This window comes from Struthio camelus, chromosome 1 (genome assembly GCF_040807025.1).
Source record: "Struthio camelus isolate bStrCam1 chromosome 1, bStrCam1.hap1, whole genome shotgun sequence".
NCBI classification, from domain to species: Eukaryota; Metazoa; Chordata; class Aves; order Struthioniformes; family Struthionidae; genus Struthio; species Struthio camelus.
This window is the reverse complement of record NC_090942.1, coordinates 208,907,625-208,924,580: the sequence shown is the minus strand read 5'-3', so window position 1 is coordinate 208,924,580 and position 16,956 is coordinate 208,907,625. Positions and strand designations below refer to the sequence as shown.

General features: G+C 37.0%; 1 protein-coding gene across 2 annotated transcripts in view; it reads left to right on the top strand.

Annotated features, from left to right (window-relative positions):
• The first annotated feature begins 2,342 nt into the window (after positions 1–2,342).
• CEP126 (centrosomal protein 126) overlaps positions 2,343–16,956 on the top strand; it is a 43,441-nt gene continuing 28,827 nt past the window's right edge. For both annotated transcript variants that reach the window (XM_068930396.1, XM_068930395.1), the window contains exons 1-4: positions 2,343–2,503; positions 3,526–3,651; positions 13,117–13,262; positions 14,628–14,733. In XM_068930396.1, coding sequence (XP_068786497.1) covers positions 2,430–2,503; positions 3,526–3,651; positions 13,117–13,262; positions 14,628–14,733 — 452 coding nt within the window. In that variant the 5' untranslated portion in view covers positions 2,343–2,429. The remainder of the gene's footprint in view (positions 2,504–3,525; positions 3,652–13,116; positions 13,263–14,627; positions 14,734–16,956) is intronic.

Here is a 16,956-nt window from a genome sequence, read left to right as displayed (position 1 = left end):
CAAAGGTTTTTGTAACTAAAATGAAGCTGTTTACACTTGTCTGGTGGTAATGCACTAGATCCAGCTGTGGGGCAATTTCAGAATATGCCTTAAAAGCAAATTCCTTACAGAAAACTGAAAAATATTACTTTAAAATAATAGTTTGTGTTATGTTGAAGATTGTTTACACATGGGACAAAAAAAATCTTTTTTTAATCTAATGTTTTCTTTGGAAATGAATATCAAAAAGGTATGGAGCACCTGCAGCTGGTTTCCTCATGAGTGGAGCACATTCAGCTGCTGGTGAAATTACTAACAACTTTGTTTTTTTGATATCTTACAAAATCCAATTTTTAATTTGTTCTAACGTACTTCATAGCATGTTATATTTTTCCAAAATAAGAAACACGAGAATGTAACTAGTGCACCGACTGATGCTCTTGTAAAAAGATGTAGTCTATGATCCAAAAATACAGTCTCTGACAAGGAGGTAAGAAAGTGAAAAGATTTCATGGCTGCCCATATATGACATTAAGGAGGAAATAACAGTTTTTATTCTTCTTTTTATACACAGAACTAAGAAAAGGAGCCAAATGTTAAAAAGTAGCACTAAAAAAGATCAGAACTTTGACTGAACTTCTTATCTCTCCTCACCCCATGCAGTGGCCTTCAGTTAACCTGAAGCTTGGAGGAAAGTAAGATATGAAGTAAAGGGCTAAAGCAGATTAATCCCCCCTGGACCAAAAGGAAAGAAAACGTGTTTCTGCAGCAGCATAGTTATGTTCCAGCCTTAAGATTTGTAATCATGTCAAAATCTGTCCCATAAAGATTTAGGAACTGATCTTCATCCTTCACTGGAATATCAGTCTGTAGCCCATATTAAAATTTATGAAACTTCTTTGAAGTCAGTTGCCAGAGTAAGACCTTCTGTTTTGTAACGGCATGAGATCAGGCTGCTTCCTGTCCCAGAATAATCATACAGTTATAGAATATATGGTCCTCAGCTAGCCACCTTCTCATCCCACAAACTGAAAGATCTAAGATCTTTCACCAGGAGAAGACAGTTAATAAATCTAAAAGAGAGTTATGAAGAAGTAAAAAAGTTAAAAAAAAAAGACTAGAAGATATGTAAAGACTATTTTTAATCCTAAACTTCAGAAGGTGGGAGTTGATGCTGCACACCATCAAAACTTGCAGAAAGTCTAAAGAAGTCCCAGTCCTGCCAGGCTGGAGATGACTATGATCTTTCCAGGTGTGACGTGGGCTCAAACTCCACAGTAGTTTCGCAGCTCCACTACAGTCCTGTCTGGGTGGATCAGGTCTTGATCCTGAGAAAGCCTTCAACCGCATCCTAAATGAAGCAGTGCAAAGTGGGTCTTAAAAAGTTTACGTAGGTTGAAAAGAACAGGAAAAGTACCACGTGGAGGAAATAGCAGCGACTAGGCTTCTACCTGCGACACTTAATTCAATTGGTTGGAAAGGAGAATTTGGGGCTGGTGTTCTGAACTGGAGATGAAAGGCTTCCATTTCAGGGTTTTCCTCTCAACTATAAAACTGGGATGCTATAAACATTAAGCATGTTCGGTAATCTGAGCCTCGTATAAAATGGTAATAGTAACACCTACCTCACAAGCTGCATTAAAAATATTTGTTGGGGGGCTGTGAAAAAAGCGTTTTACAAGTGTAGAATACTATTTTTACCCTTCTAGTCAAAGACATAGAACAGCTGCACTCTTTGAAAAAGAGAGGAATTGGTGCAAACTCAAATAGAACAGCCAAGAAACGTCTCGCCAGGAAATCGCCAAGGCATTTAGCCTTGTGCTGACAACTCATCCCAGGCATGGCAATATCCCAGGACAACACACCCTGCTTTGCCTGAAAACAAAAATGCAGTGTTTCATTCTTTCAGAGCAAATTACTTTTTTGCTTTGCGTGAGTTTTTTAACTCATTTTCACACACATAGTTTAATTTTTTTATTGCTATTTCTGCACCCCGTTTAAAAAAAAAAAAAAACCTTATGTTGTGAATTCCAAGCCACAGCCTCAAGTAACAGATCTAAGACGCGTCCACACGGAGCTCCGCACACCCACAAACGGCAGCGGGGCCAGGAAGGGGTTTCATTTGTCCTGCAAAACTACTTAGAAATGTGTTTACTACGATATCAGTTAAAAACACAACAAAATAAAGCAAATCCTGCTCTTTGTGAACGGAATGCAGGACGGGGGACGTGGCGGGAGGCGGCGCGGCGCGGCGCCTCGCCGCTGCCGCTCTGCAGGCCGCTGTGGCGACACCGCCCCGACAGGGCGCGAGCCGCCCTGAGGCCCCGCCCCTCCGCCTAGGCCCCGCCCCCGCGCGTTGCCAAGGCAGCGGCGTCCCTGGGTCCCGAGATGGCGGCGCGGGCGGGCCGCGCTCGGCCCTGACCAGCGGGGCCCCGGCCCCGCGCCGCTGAATGGAGCCTGGCGGGAAGGGCCGAAACCTCCCTGGCGGCCGCCGGGACTTCGCGGTTCGCAGTGGGGCCTCCGCGTATCCTTCCGCGTACGCGGGCGGGCAGCGTGGGGCACGGCCGCCCCGCGGAGGGGGCAGGCCGCGCGGGGGATGGCGAGCTCTGTGGGGTGCCCCGTGGGGGGCAGGGGCGTGACAGAATCAGTTGAAAACGTTGAACCTGATGATCTCTCTCACCCTGACGCTCGTAAACCAAGGAGGCGGAGCGCCGCTGTCGGGGTGGTGGCTGGTGAAACAGAAATTCTGTCTGTCAGGTATTGCTTCGGTGATGACTTGAAGGAGAGCTCGTTGTACGTTATTATCTTTTAGACTACCACAGAAAAGTTGAGTGACAGTCCTCTTAGCATTTTTTTTTATTTTTCTTCTTGAAGATACTGCCAGTTGGAAAGCATATTTTCCATCCTAATTCCAGAATCCCTATTTTCTTACTTGGATGTGAGTAATGATTTAAGTGATACTGATAAAAGTTCTAAGCTCTGCCTGTACTTACAGTAAGGAGAGCTGTTTTATCTAGTGGTATGAATGCATTTCAGCTAATCCCTTAGAACTGGGGAGGGCTCTGTATGCAGACAGACTTTCCCTGTGATAAATGTGTCCGTATGTCACAGATTTAGATAATAATATGCTCTAGAGGTCCCTGCTTGGGCAGGGAGGTTGGGCTAGATGATCTCCAGAGGTCCCTTCCAACCTAAACGATTCTGTGATAACAGAAAGATGTATCATCAAATAAACCAAAGAAAGTGAGATTTCATCAGCTGATATCATAAATGTTGCATGCAAAGCCTCTGGTGTTTGTTAAAGTCACTGTAAATAGTAAGATGCAATTAAACTTGTTCTGGATGAACAAGAAGTAAAGTACTACCATAGTATATATTTATGGGACCAGCTGTTTTATAATTAGTTGAAAAGCATAGTGACATTTGGTATCTCATGATTAAAGGTTGCCCTTTCCCAAAGAGGTACATAATAAATCCTCAGTGACATTATACCTTTTTCTGAGATGTTTGATACAGATGTTTTCATTATCCTTAGCATGATACTAGGGATAGAGCTTTAAAGTTTCATTGTGAACGGGATTTAGAAGAAGAACGTCAGGCACTGAAAGAAGATCAAAAAACACATCGGAGGAGGGCACAAAAATTTTCCATAGAGACAAATAGAAGAAGGAAGTAAGTAAATAAGGTTCTTTTGGCAGGAGACTGTAAAGAATGGAGTCAAAGCTTTGAGACAGCTGAATATATTTCTACTGTTTGCATGTTCAGATAGTCTGTTAAATAGTGTCACTGTTTTGTTCTGAAAGAGTCTAGGCCTTAAAGTTTCACTAATCTAATTTCTTGCTATAGAACATACAAAAAGCACAATATTCAGAGTTACTGAATTACTTCTTGGAAACTTCCTGTAGGCACCCTTTTATTGTTTAGAATAAAAGTAAGCAGTGCTTTCATTTTGTGCCTCTGACCTGCATTTCTAGTATTTTCTTCAATTTTTGTATTAGCTTCAGTGAGTGTATAATAATGCAGATACACCATAAGAATAAGCGGGCAGGAAGTCTCCCGTTACCATTGTCTACTGAAGTGTATGCACTTTTAGTTGTGTGACTCTCCTATGTGGTGAGCCTTTGTACACCCACTTCCCAATAAACTCAAAATTAAGGCTTTCTAGTACCAAAATATATTTGTAATAAAGTTTTATTTTAAAGGAAGCTTTGAATGCTCTGCCTTTCTACATACATGATAAATGCAAAGCGATGAAATACTCTATGACAAATGGATCAAATAAACTACATCCTGAGACATTTTGGTGAAGTGCGGTAAACAGTGTAACGGGCAGGGAGGGATCTTCCCAGGCACTCAGAAGATACTGTCACATAGACCTAGAAACTAGGCTGTGTGTGTAGCGGAGACAGAAGGGTTCCCCTCTGAGACAGTTCAGAGCGAACCCGCAGCCTCAAAGCTGTTTCCTCTGCCTTGTGTTGACTCTGAAATGCTCGTCCACTGCAGTTCCATGTCAGATGATTTCTGTTACACAATGTTTACAGTTGAAATATATTGATAACTCAGAACAGAAGCAATAGATATTGTTTATACAGCCCTTATAGCTTGACAATGGCTTGATACAGTGTGCTGTCAGCAAATATTTTAAAATATAAAGAAAAATGGAGGAGGAAGTATAATCACCTGGGACTGATTAAAGACAGTGTGTGACCTGCAGCTTTTGCAGATAGTAATAAGCTGAGTCTTGGCTGAAAGATAAAATATCTTAGTTCTCTGAAATGGTGCTGCTGTAACACCACGCACCTGAAATGGATGCTGTTTATCATATTACTGGTCTTGAAATACTATACTCCAATGTAAAAGCAAACACTAGCCAGTCTGCATATTTTTGCTGGACTAGTATAATCAAAACTAATACTCACGGATATATAAATACATTTCCACATGAATTTCATTGTAGCCTTAGGAAACACAGTATAAATCTAAGTTACGCAGGTGAGCCAGTTAAAATTTTAGGTGTGGTAATCATAAAATGAAATTGTTTCCATTTGTGATGATTGAGAATGACATAATAGCATAACTACAAGCATAATAAGCAGTTTAGATGGAAGTGTGTCATGATGAGTCTCCCCCTAATAACTGAAAATGAGTTGTCTAAAGTTAGAAAGATAGTAAGTGTATACAGTGTTAATAACTTGTGAAACAAAATTCAAAATTAAGGTTCACTGCATATATAAAAGAAAGCAATTTGGAAATAAAAAGTTGATTGATACTGAATATTTTTTCCCAGACAATTATGTAGATAGGAGGTGATTGATCTCCTAATGGAACAGCCATCAAGTCATGCCTCAGATCTGGGCATGAGCCAAGATCCATTATGTTTTAAGACTAAACATGTAAAGTTGCTAGCTGTGATGATGACTTCTTAAGGGTAGCATTACTTCCTCATGGTCTACATTCGCACCTGGCTGCACCCTAAGTTCTCCCTGGCAGGGCTTACAGGCATGTGTCAGAAGTTTTTTTGGCACTGTTGTTCTTTAACTTCAAATTGGAAATTGTTTCTTGTGGTTTTTTTTTTTTTTCTTTCAATATGTGGAGCAGACAGTCACATACCGCAAAGTATGACTATCCATTTTATCCCTCTAACCTTACATTTTAAAAAGTCCCTGCTGAAAAATAATAGCAATGAGTTTCCTTTAGTAAGTAGGTGTGGGGAAGCTAGAGCACAGCTTCCAGTCTGTCCTCAATCTTTTGTGTCCTTTAGGTTCATTCAGTTTCTATTGCATTGTGGAGGAAAACTTGTATGTGTTTTGTTTCGTTTTTTTCCTGTCACTTTTTGAAGAACTATTCACCACAAGCCTACCTTTAAAGTACAAGTTACATACCAAGCTTGATTCCGACTCTGATAACCCTTACTGCCTAGCATGGTTTAAGCTAATGAGAATTCCATATACAGAGAGCTTGTAAAGTTAAATCTTTTGTTTTCAGCCTTTTCTAAATGTACTTATAATGACATTTCCCCAGAAATTAATGTATTGATCTGTTGTCAATACCTCCAAAATAGAGCAGTTTCAGCATTAAAAATACTCAGCTTCTGATAAGATGCTCTTGGTTAATTAGTTTATTAGTGAAAGACAAAAACATCACTTTTACAACAAAGAACAGGTATAGCTTTGGAAAGCAAAGTGTTAGTAACTTAAGTTACAGATCTTTTCCAAATAAATACCTAAAGGGAAGGATAGCTGTATCCTATCTGATGTCATGAAACAGTCCTTTGCATTTCCTATACTGACCCAACTCTCTAGTTTTGACAGTTTTACTTAACTGTAATGAACAAGGTTTACTGTAGTGTAACTGTAATGAACCAAGATTATCTTTACATCTTTGTACGATTTGCCTGCATATCAGTTAAGGCATTCCTTCATTGCCTCACTAATGCATGATGGTGCAATTTTGAGGCCAGTTTAAAAATTAGTATGCTCTGGGGCAGTAGCTCACAGATAAATATTTTGTTTGAACGATAATATTACAGAAATAAGAGGTACTGACTAAGGACATACTTGATATAAATGAATAAACTATCATATCTTGCGTTTATATACCACAGTACTATTGAAAAACCAGCTGCAAATTTACTGGGGACTGTAGCCATCCCATGGTAATTGCTCAATGCAAAATGTGTATCCTGCTGTACTGTGATTTTACTGGTTTCAGGTAGATAGTCGGTTCCATAAGTGGCAAATCTCTTTATGCAATTATCTATACGCATTTTTTAAGTAAACCTTACAGTCAGTTGTCTTGGGTAAACATGCTGAATTACCTTGAAATTTGAATGCTTAGACTATCAGTTGTAATGGGGAAAAGAATTATTTTCCCTGTTAAGTATATCAATTTTCAATCTATTTACATTACTGGTACTTTTTTCAAAAACACTTTATTTTCAACATTTGCACAAGCTTTGTGCTCCACCTACTGGCTGATTATCATTGATTATTTAATAACAGCTCTTCAAATTATTTATCAGCATTGTTAATACAGAATGAAAAGCAGTCTAGTGCCAGAAATGGAAGAAAAACTTTAGCATTTATTAAATAGAAAGGGTAAATTGGTAAGAATTCTACTTTAGAATGAAAGTGCAAAAAGTAGTGATCACTGTAACCGAGTAGACCTGTAATACAACATTGCCATTGCTAGTAGCAGGCCACAGGCTTTGTGCAGAGTTTGCAGGGCCTCGCTATTTAGGCTTCTCAGGCTTGCTGTGTCTGAACTTTTTTTGACCTGCCTGCAGCTTTGTTTTACTTGGTTTAGCTGTGACAGCAGTTTCTCTAATTGACCAGGTGTCCTGTGGCTAATTTATTTTGCTTTTATTTATCTTTGTGTGGTACAGCCATAGTTTTATACAGATAGAAGTAACAAGCAGTTACTCTATGTGGAATGAGATATTTACGACTCTAACACGAGGTATGGTAGAGAAACACAGGCCGTATGACAGCAGAGGCCTTAAGAAATGGAGATGCAGGACGCAGCATAGAGGAGTACAGGCACTGGATGATAAGAGATGGCGCACAGATGGGCACTGGGGACCCCATGGCTATAAATAATTCACCAATGGTCAGTTAAAGAAATGCAGACCAGGAACTGGACAAAATTGGTTTTAGAGATAGCAAAGAAAACAAAGAAATAGTATCTAACATAACATAAAAGATACCATATGTAGTAAATTCTAATGTAATGTGGAGCTGCAGACCAATGAAGAAAGAGCAAAGGTGTAAAAGCGTGTTAGCAAGCATATAAAAGTAGCTCCAAGTGGGTCCTAGAGTGAGGAAGAAACCGTCAACATGAACATCATACTCCTCCCAACAAAGGACTCAGATGCTGACAACTTGCTATAACACCGCACCACCACCAGAATGAAACTACCAACTGTAAGACCCAGAGGAGCAGGGGTAGAAACTAACAACTTAAACTGTGTATAGCAACTTAAACTGTATTGTTTCTATTATTGAATCTTTTTCTGTATAGAAGTACTCTAATTGTGTTTTTTTTTTTCTTTTTTCTGTAAAAATTAAATCTGGAATATGATGATTAGAACCTTATAATGATTAGAACGCTAAGATATCAGTCTTACTAACAATAAATTATTGGCTTTACATATAGATACAGATATATATAACGTGCGCTTCCTTTTCTTCCCCATAAATAAAATTTTGAGCATAGCAAATCGGTGGAAAATGTGGGAAATCCTTCTGTGAACCCTTGCAGCATTTTGAGAGACAGTGCTCTGTGAGCCCTCGTGGCATTTTAAGAGGCAGTACTTTTGTATTCAGCATAAGGTAATCAGAGAAGACCAGGAATGCAGTTAATGTGTGTTGCTATGGCCCTGGCAAATATCTCACTTAAAGTAAATAATTGATTTATGAGCAACCTAAGCAGACCTTTTTAGGGATGCAAGGTGTATTTACTCTTCGCCCCTAAGAAAGATTTTGAGCTTAACACGACCTTATGCCCTTTTCTTGATCTTGCTGCAATCATTAAATATACAAACACCATTCTGTATCAATTTTAAAGTTACTGTGCACTGGTTTGTAAACACTATATGACAGTGGATAATTTTATCCTAATGAATAATATCAACTCAGTATCAAAAAATTCATTTCTTAGTATTCCATATACACTGTATATGTTCTTTTTTTATTTTTATCCAAGGCAGTAATAAGCATTTAGTCCACCTGAGAATGTAGCATTCATCACTTCACTATGGAAATAATTTAATAAAATTAACCAGGAAATGGTTCCGCCATCTGGCTAATCTATTTTTAACATAAGAATACCTTCCACATAGTGTATGCATATGCAAAACTGCTAAACCTTTTAAGTTTCATATTCCACGTTTGCTATAAACATTTTGGCAGCCATTGCAAAATTGCTGCTCTGCTGGATTGTTTATAGTAGACAGAAAAACTAGGTTAAAAAAACACCAGTCAGGAAATACTTCTGCTAACTCCTCATCTTTAAGTCATATTCTTTTGCCAATATTACATCTGTGATCTGAACCCTAGCTGGTGGTTTAAGGATAGTGGGTGAACTAACATTCGTTTTAACTGTTTTTCTGTAAGGTGCCATTGTACATTTGTAAAATTATTTGTTTTACGTAACGCTTCTGGGTGTTGCAATTTATATTCTGAGAGGTCAAGAAGTTAATGATGCAGGCTTCATTGAATGTCTTTAATATATTTCCTTACGTTTAAATTAAGGTGCTTTCCCTCCCTCTCATCGTAATCCAAACCAAATAGCGATTGTGATGAGCTGTGGTGAGAAAGACCTCTTGCATCAGCATTTGGACTTGCCCATTTCCAGCTATATGGAACAAGAGTCTTTTTATATTCCAGTTATTAGGAATGTGGAAGAGTGTATACTTTACTCCACACTCTGAAATTGTTTTAAAAAATAAATAGTGAAAGGCTCTGTCAAAATTTACTCTTTCCTTTTTGGTGTTATTCTCTGCGATTACTCCAGGTGCAAAGTTGTAGAATTTCCCACATGTCTGAATTTAACAACTGTAGTTCAAATAAATTCCTTCTTGAGTTACTTCTTAGCAAGATTCAGGGGATGGAGAAGAATGTCTTTAAAATACTTTCCAGGATGAGAAGTCTGTTTCCTGTATTGTTATTTTCCTATACTTTCAGTCAGGATGAAGATATTAAATATTGCAGATTTCTATAGTAGATTTTACCTTGAGCAAAATATTAGAATATTAAAAGTTGATAATGAACTTTATTTCTGAAACTTCAATATTGTACTACCAATTAATGTTCTTGTGAGATTTTAACTGAACTGTAAGAAGACGTTTTATGTGGATATCTTTCTCTGCAAATTCTTTCTATATTTGGATAACTGGATATCTTTCTCTGCAAATTCTTTCTATATTTGGATAACTACTTGTCTGTCTTCACCTTGTGCCTCAAGACGTACCATTCCTATTTGCTGAGAAACTGAAATTTGCAAATGAAATGTGCTGTATTTGGATCATGTTATATGAATTATGCTATGTTTCGATGATATGTAATCAAAATAATGAAGTAACACATATTGTCCATTGTTCCTTTAATTGTTTTCTATTGTATATTGTTGGACCTAATTTCAGTATACTATTTTTTATATGGCATAAATTATAAATGATTTAAAACAATTATTTGTTTGAAAATGATCTGTATTGCTTAATAATGATTAATATGATTTTTTGCACATTTGTTTGAGGAACGACAAAAACAACATCTTGCAGCATTGCTGAAATATTAAGTAAGCTTTTTGGCAATTCAGAGCAAGGTTCTAATTTAGGCTTCTCCAGGCAGTGAATCAGACTACCTGTCTTTTTCCTTGGATTATGTAGGGGCAAAACTTCTAATTTAGGCAAGTCAAGATAGCTAGTGTGGAAGTTAATGATGCTTCTTCGCAGTCAGTAGAACTTAGTTTGTGCAAGGTATATTGCCCTCTAGGGAGTAACTGTTTTTTAAACTTTCATCTACATTTGCTAATTTTTCTTAGGCAAGTTCAAATGAACGTTTCCCTTTTCCAGTAGATGAAGGGATATATTAAAACTTCCAATGAAGCTATTCATTCTGTGGTACAGTTTAGTGTGGTTTGTTTTGTTATTTACTATCTCAAACAAGCAGAAGGTACCTTATCATTCTCGTACAGATTCTGGTAATAATTTAGTGAGTTTTAGATAGCTATCTTCTGAACAGAACAAATACATCTGCTATTAATTATTGGGGGCTATCTAAGCTTTTGTACCTCTAGCATCTCTAGAAATAACTGTATATTTGGCCTAAAAGTCTGTTTTATTTTTATGCTTTCTTAAGTCACGCTTTTTGTTAGGTTTGCTCTTTGCTGGAATCTTTGTTACCTTCTACGCTGGCCTTTGTTCAAAGCTACAGAATTTTATAACTCTTCCTTTCTAGAAGATGAGGTATCTTCAACTGCAGTAACTAACTTGGAGTTTTGAAAGTACGAATATATTAAGTAACATTTGTAATAAGTACATTGTTAACATAAAGTGTAAGCTACAGCCTGAATACATGTTGTCTCAGCAGCTATTTTCCAAGACAGTTGTTATGAATAGTGGTTATTGGGACGCTTGGAGCTTTGTGAGGAAGGATATCATTGTTCCAAGTAGAAGTAGTAATTGGTTGTATTTTTCACTAACTTCTCAACTTCTGACCTTGAAGAACATTGGTCCAGGGTGCTGTATGCATTAGCAGAAGTAGTGTCTCATTTTGTACTTTTTGTTTCTCTTCTTGTTTTTGTCTTTTCCACTGTCTTTCTTGAGTTTAACATTGTGTGGGAGGTGTAAAGAATTAATTCTGTAGCTATATGGAGGTACACCTGCTAGTGGCAGTCAAGGGGAGAGAAGAAGGTTGTATTGTGACACAACTTCCAGTTTTCCCTTACGGTATGGAGAGAAGTTTTATGGTGAACTTCTAATCTGGTACAGTCATCACTGTACCAGAAATACACGTATGTAGTCTTTGTAATGTAAGAGTTGAATAGCTGCATAAAATCTGTATTTATCTTTTTGATGTATATTGCCTCTTCTTCATTGTCTACAATTTCTTTGTTGACAATAATTTGTCCATAAATTTGGGAATTAGTTTCACTATGCATTCTGATAACTGTGCATATATGAATTTACAAAAAAAGCGGAAGTTCTTTATTTCTATGTCTGTTACACTTTGGCTTCCAAGAGGGTTAAAGCTGATGTACCCATAAAAGTGTGTATTTGGGAATTATTGTTGTCTCTTTTCCTATTTTTTTTTACTATTGTATAATTATGGCCTTTAGACTTCCAAGATATTTGCAAATTAATTTTTGTTTATTTGTTTTTAAAGGTGATCAGTCAGCACTTTGAAAGGGGAGTGGGGAGGGTAAAGCTGAATATTACAGTGTGAACTTTTTTCCTGAAAAGAGAAGAATAAATAAAATAGCCAGAGTTGCGGAGTAGGTCTGTTAAGTAGCAGCTATGCTCCATTAAGCAACAAGCTCTGTGAAGCAACTACAAGTTGTTAAAGGTATGGAATGAGATGAGAAAAAGAAAAAACCTTCAGCTAAAAATTACTGCCTCCTTTACCACTAATCTTGACTTGGAGTGGGAGCCTACTTAGTGCACTAGTGCCCCGTCAGATAGCGTTTCTCGCATACAGAGAATTTAAACACAGGAAGCTTCCAGTTGCTGTGATCCTTGAGCAGTAGACTTTTTAGAAGTTCAACTTGAAGAGTTACATATTTAATTATTACTTTGCCAACATAGGCACTGTGCCAACAGTTTTACTGGTAGAGGGTATATTTCACTCAAGAATGTAGTCTAATTTTGTCAGCAAAAGTTAATGCTTTTGTCAGCTGGAATAAAAATTCCACATAGCTTCACCAAGGTTGTGCCTGCAGAAGGAAAGCTTTGGTGACAATGGTTGTTTTAGATTAGAACCTGGCTTGCTTTCTAGCTAGCAGAAGGACACGTTTTCAGCATATGCTGATATTAATAACTGATTTTGTCAATCATAAAAGGTAGCTTCAAGTTGCTATTTTATTCCATTTTGTGCTACTAATCCAATAATCTTTAAGGAAGTTTCTCAACAATTGGAAGCTGATACAAACTGTTATATATTTATAGATGAAGGTCTAATTCCTTTGTGTTATTTCTGAATAACCACTTTTGAACTGTATTTTTTTCCCCACAGCTCCTGAAAAGCAGGCACACACAGTAATTGCACTTCAGTTTCCTGTTGATTTGTCCGCTATGACAAATTTGCATGGTAATGTAAAGAATGTGGTGAAAGTGATGTTGGTGACAAGAAACAGTTGAATCTACATGTTCATTCATAAGAAGGAATCAAATCTCTGATTAAAGCTAAGGAAATAAAATGATTGTGGCGTGTCCCTTCTTTGTCCTGTGCTGTCTGGTTTAGTGGTTTAGTGTCAGATGAACCCTAAAAATCCAGCTGTGCAGAAGTTTACAGCATGTAATTTGTGGAGAAGCAAGCCTGTGCACTAAAATTACAAGATAATAAGTAAATAAATTAAAGGTATTTCTGTTAGTGTCGTTATTAAAAACAGGTATCATCTACATTTGCTTTTTAAACACAGAGCCCTTGAAGAAAGATGGAAGCAAGAAAAAGAAAAAGAACAAAGACTTAGAGAGCAAGTTCTGCAGCAAAGGAAACTTAAACTTCAGGAAGCAACTGAAAAGTTCCAGCGTGCTCGTGTCCCTTTTCCTCAGCACAAGAAAATAGGTTTGTAAGTTAAAATTTCACAGTTATATGTGATGCATGCATTTCTGTTTGTCAACAAAATATAATTGAGGCCAAATTGAACAATTAACTTCTCTCAAATCAGTTGAATTCGTTAGTATAAGCAAAACATGATTGACAAGAAGCACAGATCAGATACTTACAACAAACTTGGGTAGAGAAAATGAAAAAATACACTTCTGCTCTAAAAATTGTATTATGAGATATTTCATCATATTGCAATCACAGTATGTAATGATCTCCCAGGGATGTTGCAGCTTCCTTTTTTTTCCTCTCTCCTCCACTTTTTTCATTCCAGTGTGCTTATTGCTTATAATATTGTGCTTTCACAGCTGTGCATAAGGTGTTATATAAGGTCATTGAAAAGTTATTAGGATAATATAATGATCCCCTGTTTGAACCCCTGAATATGAAACATTCAAGAATGAGGATTTTGTTTATCATTAAGTAAAAGCAGTTTTAGAATATATTAGTGTATTACATAACTTTAACTGAATTAGACAGCTTTATAAGCTGTTCTATCCCTGCTGGGAAGTAATGATCACTTCAACTCAGTTCCTGCCTTCTTTGTTGGAATCAGTGCAGACTGGCAGGAGTTTTTAACGACTTCAGCCAAGTCTGATTTCAAGTCAACTTTCCAGTGTTGAAACTCTTAAGATATGGTACATTACTTAGATACTCTTTAACAGATTTACTCTCCCAACTGCAGTTGCGCCAACTGTGAGGTAATGTCTCTGACTTGAAGATCAAATGTCAGATTAAAAAAACAAAATAGAATGGTACTGTTCTAGAGCTTCTTCATAGCTCTGCTAACATCTCAGACTATTTAGCAATATGTCAAATCTTTTCTTTTTTCCCTTGATTTTCCTCTATAGCAATTCTGCTTCTACGACCTTCTACCCTACCTTTCCTTATTTGTAAAAGGCAAAAACTTGTGTCTGCCTGGACTCTTTCTTTCTCCGATTCAATTATTAAGTCACAATTTGGCCTCTGTAAAATACTTGCAAGCTATAATTTTGGCTTGTTACGTGAGCATAATAATCTTGATGTAAAAACAAAGTTGGTGCTGTATTTTTAGCTGCCTACTTTTTCAATAATGTGGTCTAAAAACAAATATCAAAATTGTTGAATCCATATGTTACTGTAAGCGCTTAAGTAGAATGGCTTTTTTTCAGAGGAACCACAGATGCTTAAGCATTTCTGAAGATCAACCCATTTAGTTTATTTTAACTTAGTCTGGATTTAGGGTCTTCAAACTTAAGAATCTTAATCAAAACATTTGTGGTAAGATAATATAACTTTTAAAATATTTTTTTCCTATTACATCTTCTATTCTAATCTCTCTAGTCCAGACAAAAGCATTTTTTCAGTTAGAAGAAGCTCTTGACCAAATTAAAGGATCAGTTTTAACACCGGGGTTTTATTTGCCTAACAGAAACAGAACCAACTTCAGGTAAGCATTTCTGTTTACTCTCATGATCAAAAGAAGTAAATTGCTTAGTGTATTCAATAAACAGCAGATATTTACTCCCTTAGAAATTGTAGGCAATCCCTCTAGTGGCAAAGAAAGCACTCTTATGAACTATTCCAATGAAAATATTATGAAACATCCTTAAATTGTTTGTGTCCATTAGGCAAAACAGCAAAGGAACTGATACAAACTATTCCCTTCAGGGCTTTAGGGAAAGTCTGGGTACAGTCAGGGCTAACCCTGTCCCCATCCAGTTATAGCTTGACTCAAATTGGCATAGTTATCAAACCATCTGTAATTCTATGAAGTATAAAGTATTCTATCTAGATAACTTACCTCTTCTCATCCAGGTTTTTCCCGTTTGACAGTCAAGGATATTTTAGCATGTATATTCATCCCATGGTCCTGTTTTCTTTCCAGATGTCATTCCATCCAATTTTTCATGCTCTATAAGAATCTGAACACCCATTCATTTCCTGATCACAATTTCCCCTGTAATTTTGTTTTATATCACATACAATTTGGATTCTAGTCTTTTTGTTCTACCTAAACTATTTTTTCTGAGATACCTTGACCTATCACAAAATGTTTCTTCATGTGTAGTTTATCTGCAATATTTGATATTCCTTCCTGATTATCCCCCTTCCCACCTCTCATTTATTTATCCACTCAGTCCAGGATTTTACCACTGTTGTTGTTATTACTATTATTGTTATTATTATTTCATGCTGTAAGTTGTGCAGATGTTCAGAATATAGATGTATTCCATCTAAAAGAAGTCTCTCTGTACTTTTAGGCTTCGGTGTGCTCTTCAATGTAACTTTAATATTCAATTTGTAAGCTACTACCACTTCTACAGTTCTAATGCTGATGATTAATATGATTGCAGGCAATAAATTAGGCAATTGAGAAAATTACAGACTATTTCATGCATCTCAGAGCTAAATATTCACTCTCTTTACAAGTTAAAATGCATATAGTTCTGCAACAGCTACACTGGTTTGACATAATAAGGGGGATTGCAGCCTTAAAAACAAAACAAAACAAAAATCTCCCTGTCAAATATAAATTGAAATTATGGAGAAAAATGTAGATGTTTCTGAGACTTGTCTCTTCCCTGATCATTTGTCTCGTTTTACTGTTAGGCTCTGTTAAGGACAGCAGCTCACTACCTTCATCCTTTTTCTTAATGTTCCATCTTCCTTCAAACTGGTCCTTGTGCCTCCAGGACTCTCAATTTTCTCTCAAGACTTCCAACCACACGTTATTTCCTCAATTTCTTACAGTATAACACTGCTGGCACTCCCTATTATATCCATATAATTTTAAAAAATCACTGTCCTATAAGAATGATAGTGCATTCTTTTTCTCATTTTCATTTTTTTAACCTGACTTCCTAAGGAGATTAATTTTATATGCTCCTATTCTTTTACAGTCTGTCTTCCCTAGTAACCAAATTTTAGAGAGAGTGAAGAATCTCAAAGGTAATTATACTTCTAAAAGTTTGAAATTGGCAATGGGGTAAAGGAGGAATTATTCAAACATAATACCCCAGAATGAAAAAGGCTTAAAAGCTGAGTCCACATCGAGCCATTTTGACTGGCAGGTCACAAGTCAGTTAGTCCTAATAAGATTGTCAGCATGTCAATATCTTGTAACCAGCCACAAAATCTGCTGCTTCTTGTCCAGCTGGTATCTAAGAAACTTGGGAAGGAGCCATGTGAGGTGGGTGAAAGAGGATGTGGAGAGCGTTGGGGGTGTAGTAGTAAGGGGAGAAGAAATGAGTTATTGCCCTACAGGCTTGTGCATAGGAATGAGGAAAATAAAGAAGGCTTTGCTCATTTTAACGCTAACAGAATTTGTTTATTTTTTTCATTCCTTGCGACAGAAAGTACTCTGTGTATTTTTATCTGCATCTCACCCAGTACTTTACCCACTGTAAGTACTGAGGCTCAAATTGAACAAATCCTATGCAGCATGGATTATTCTAGTCTGCTCCAGAATATGTTAGTGCTAGGCAGTTTCTAGTTCAGTAGCTAACTGTTTTGGTCTGGGAGCCAGAGTTCTTTCGTAGTATGGGTCACAAAGGTGACCTATATAGCTTTCAAACTTGATCAAAAAACTGCAAAAGTGGAAGATAGAGGGAAGATGTATTTCTTGCAAATCAGTAAAGCATTACAAGCTTTGATAGAGAAATCATTCTGA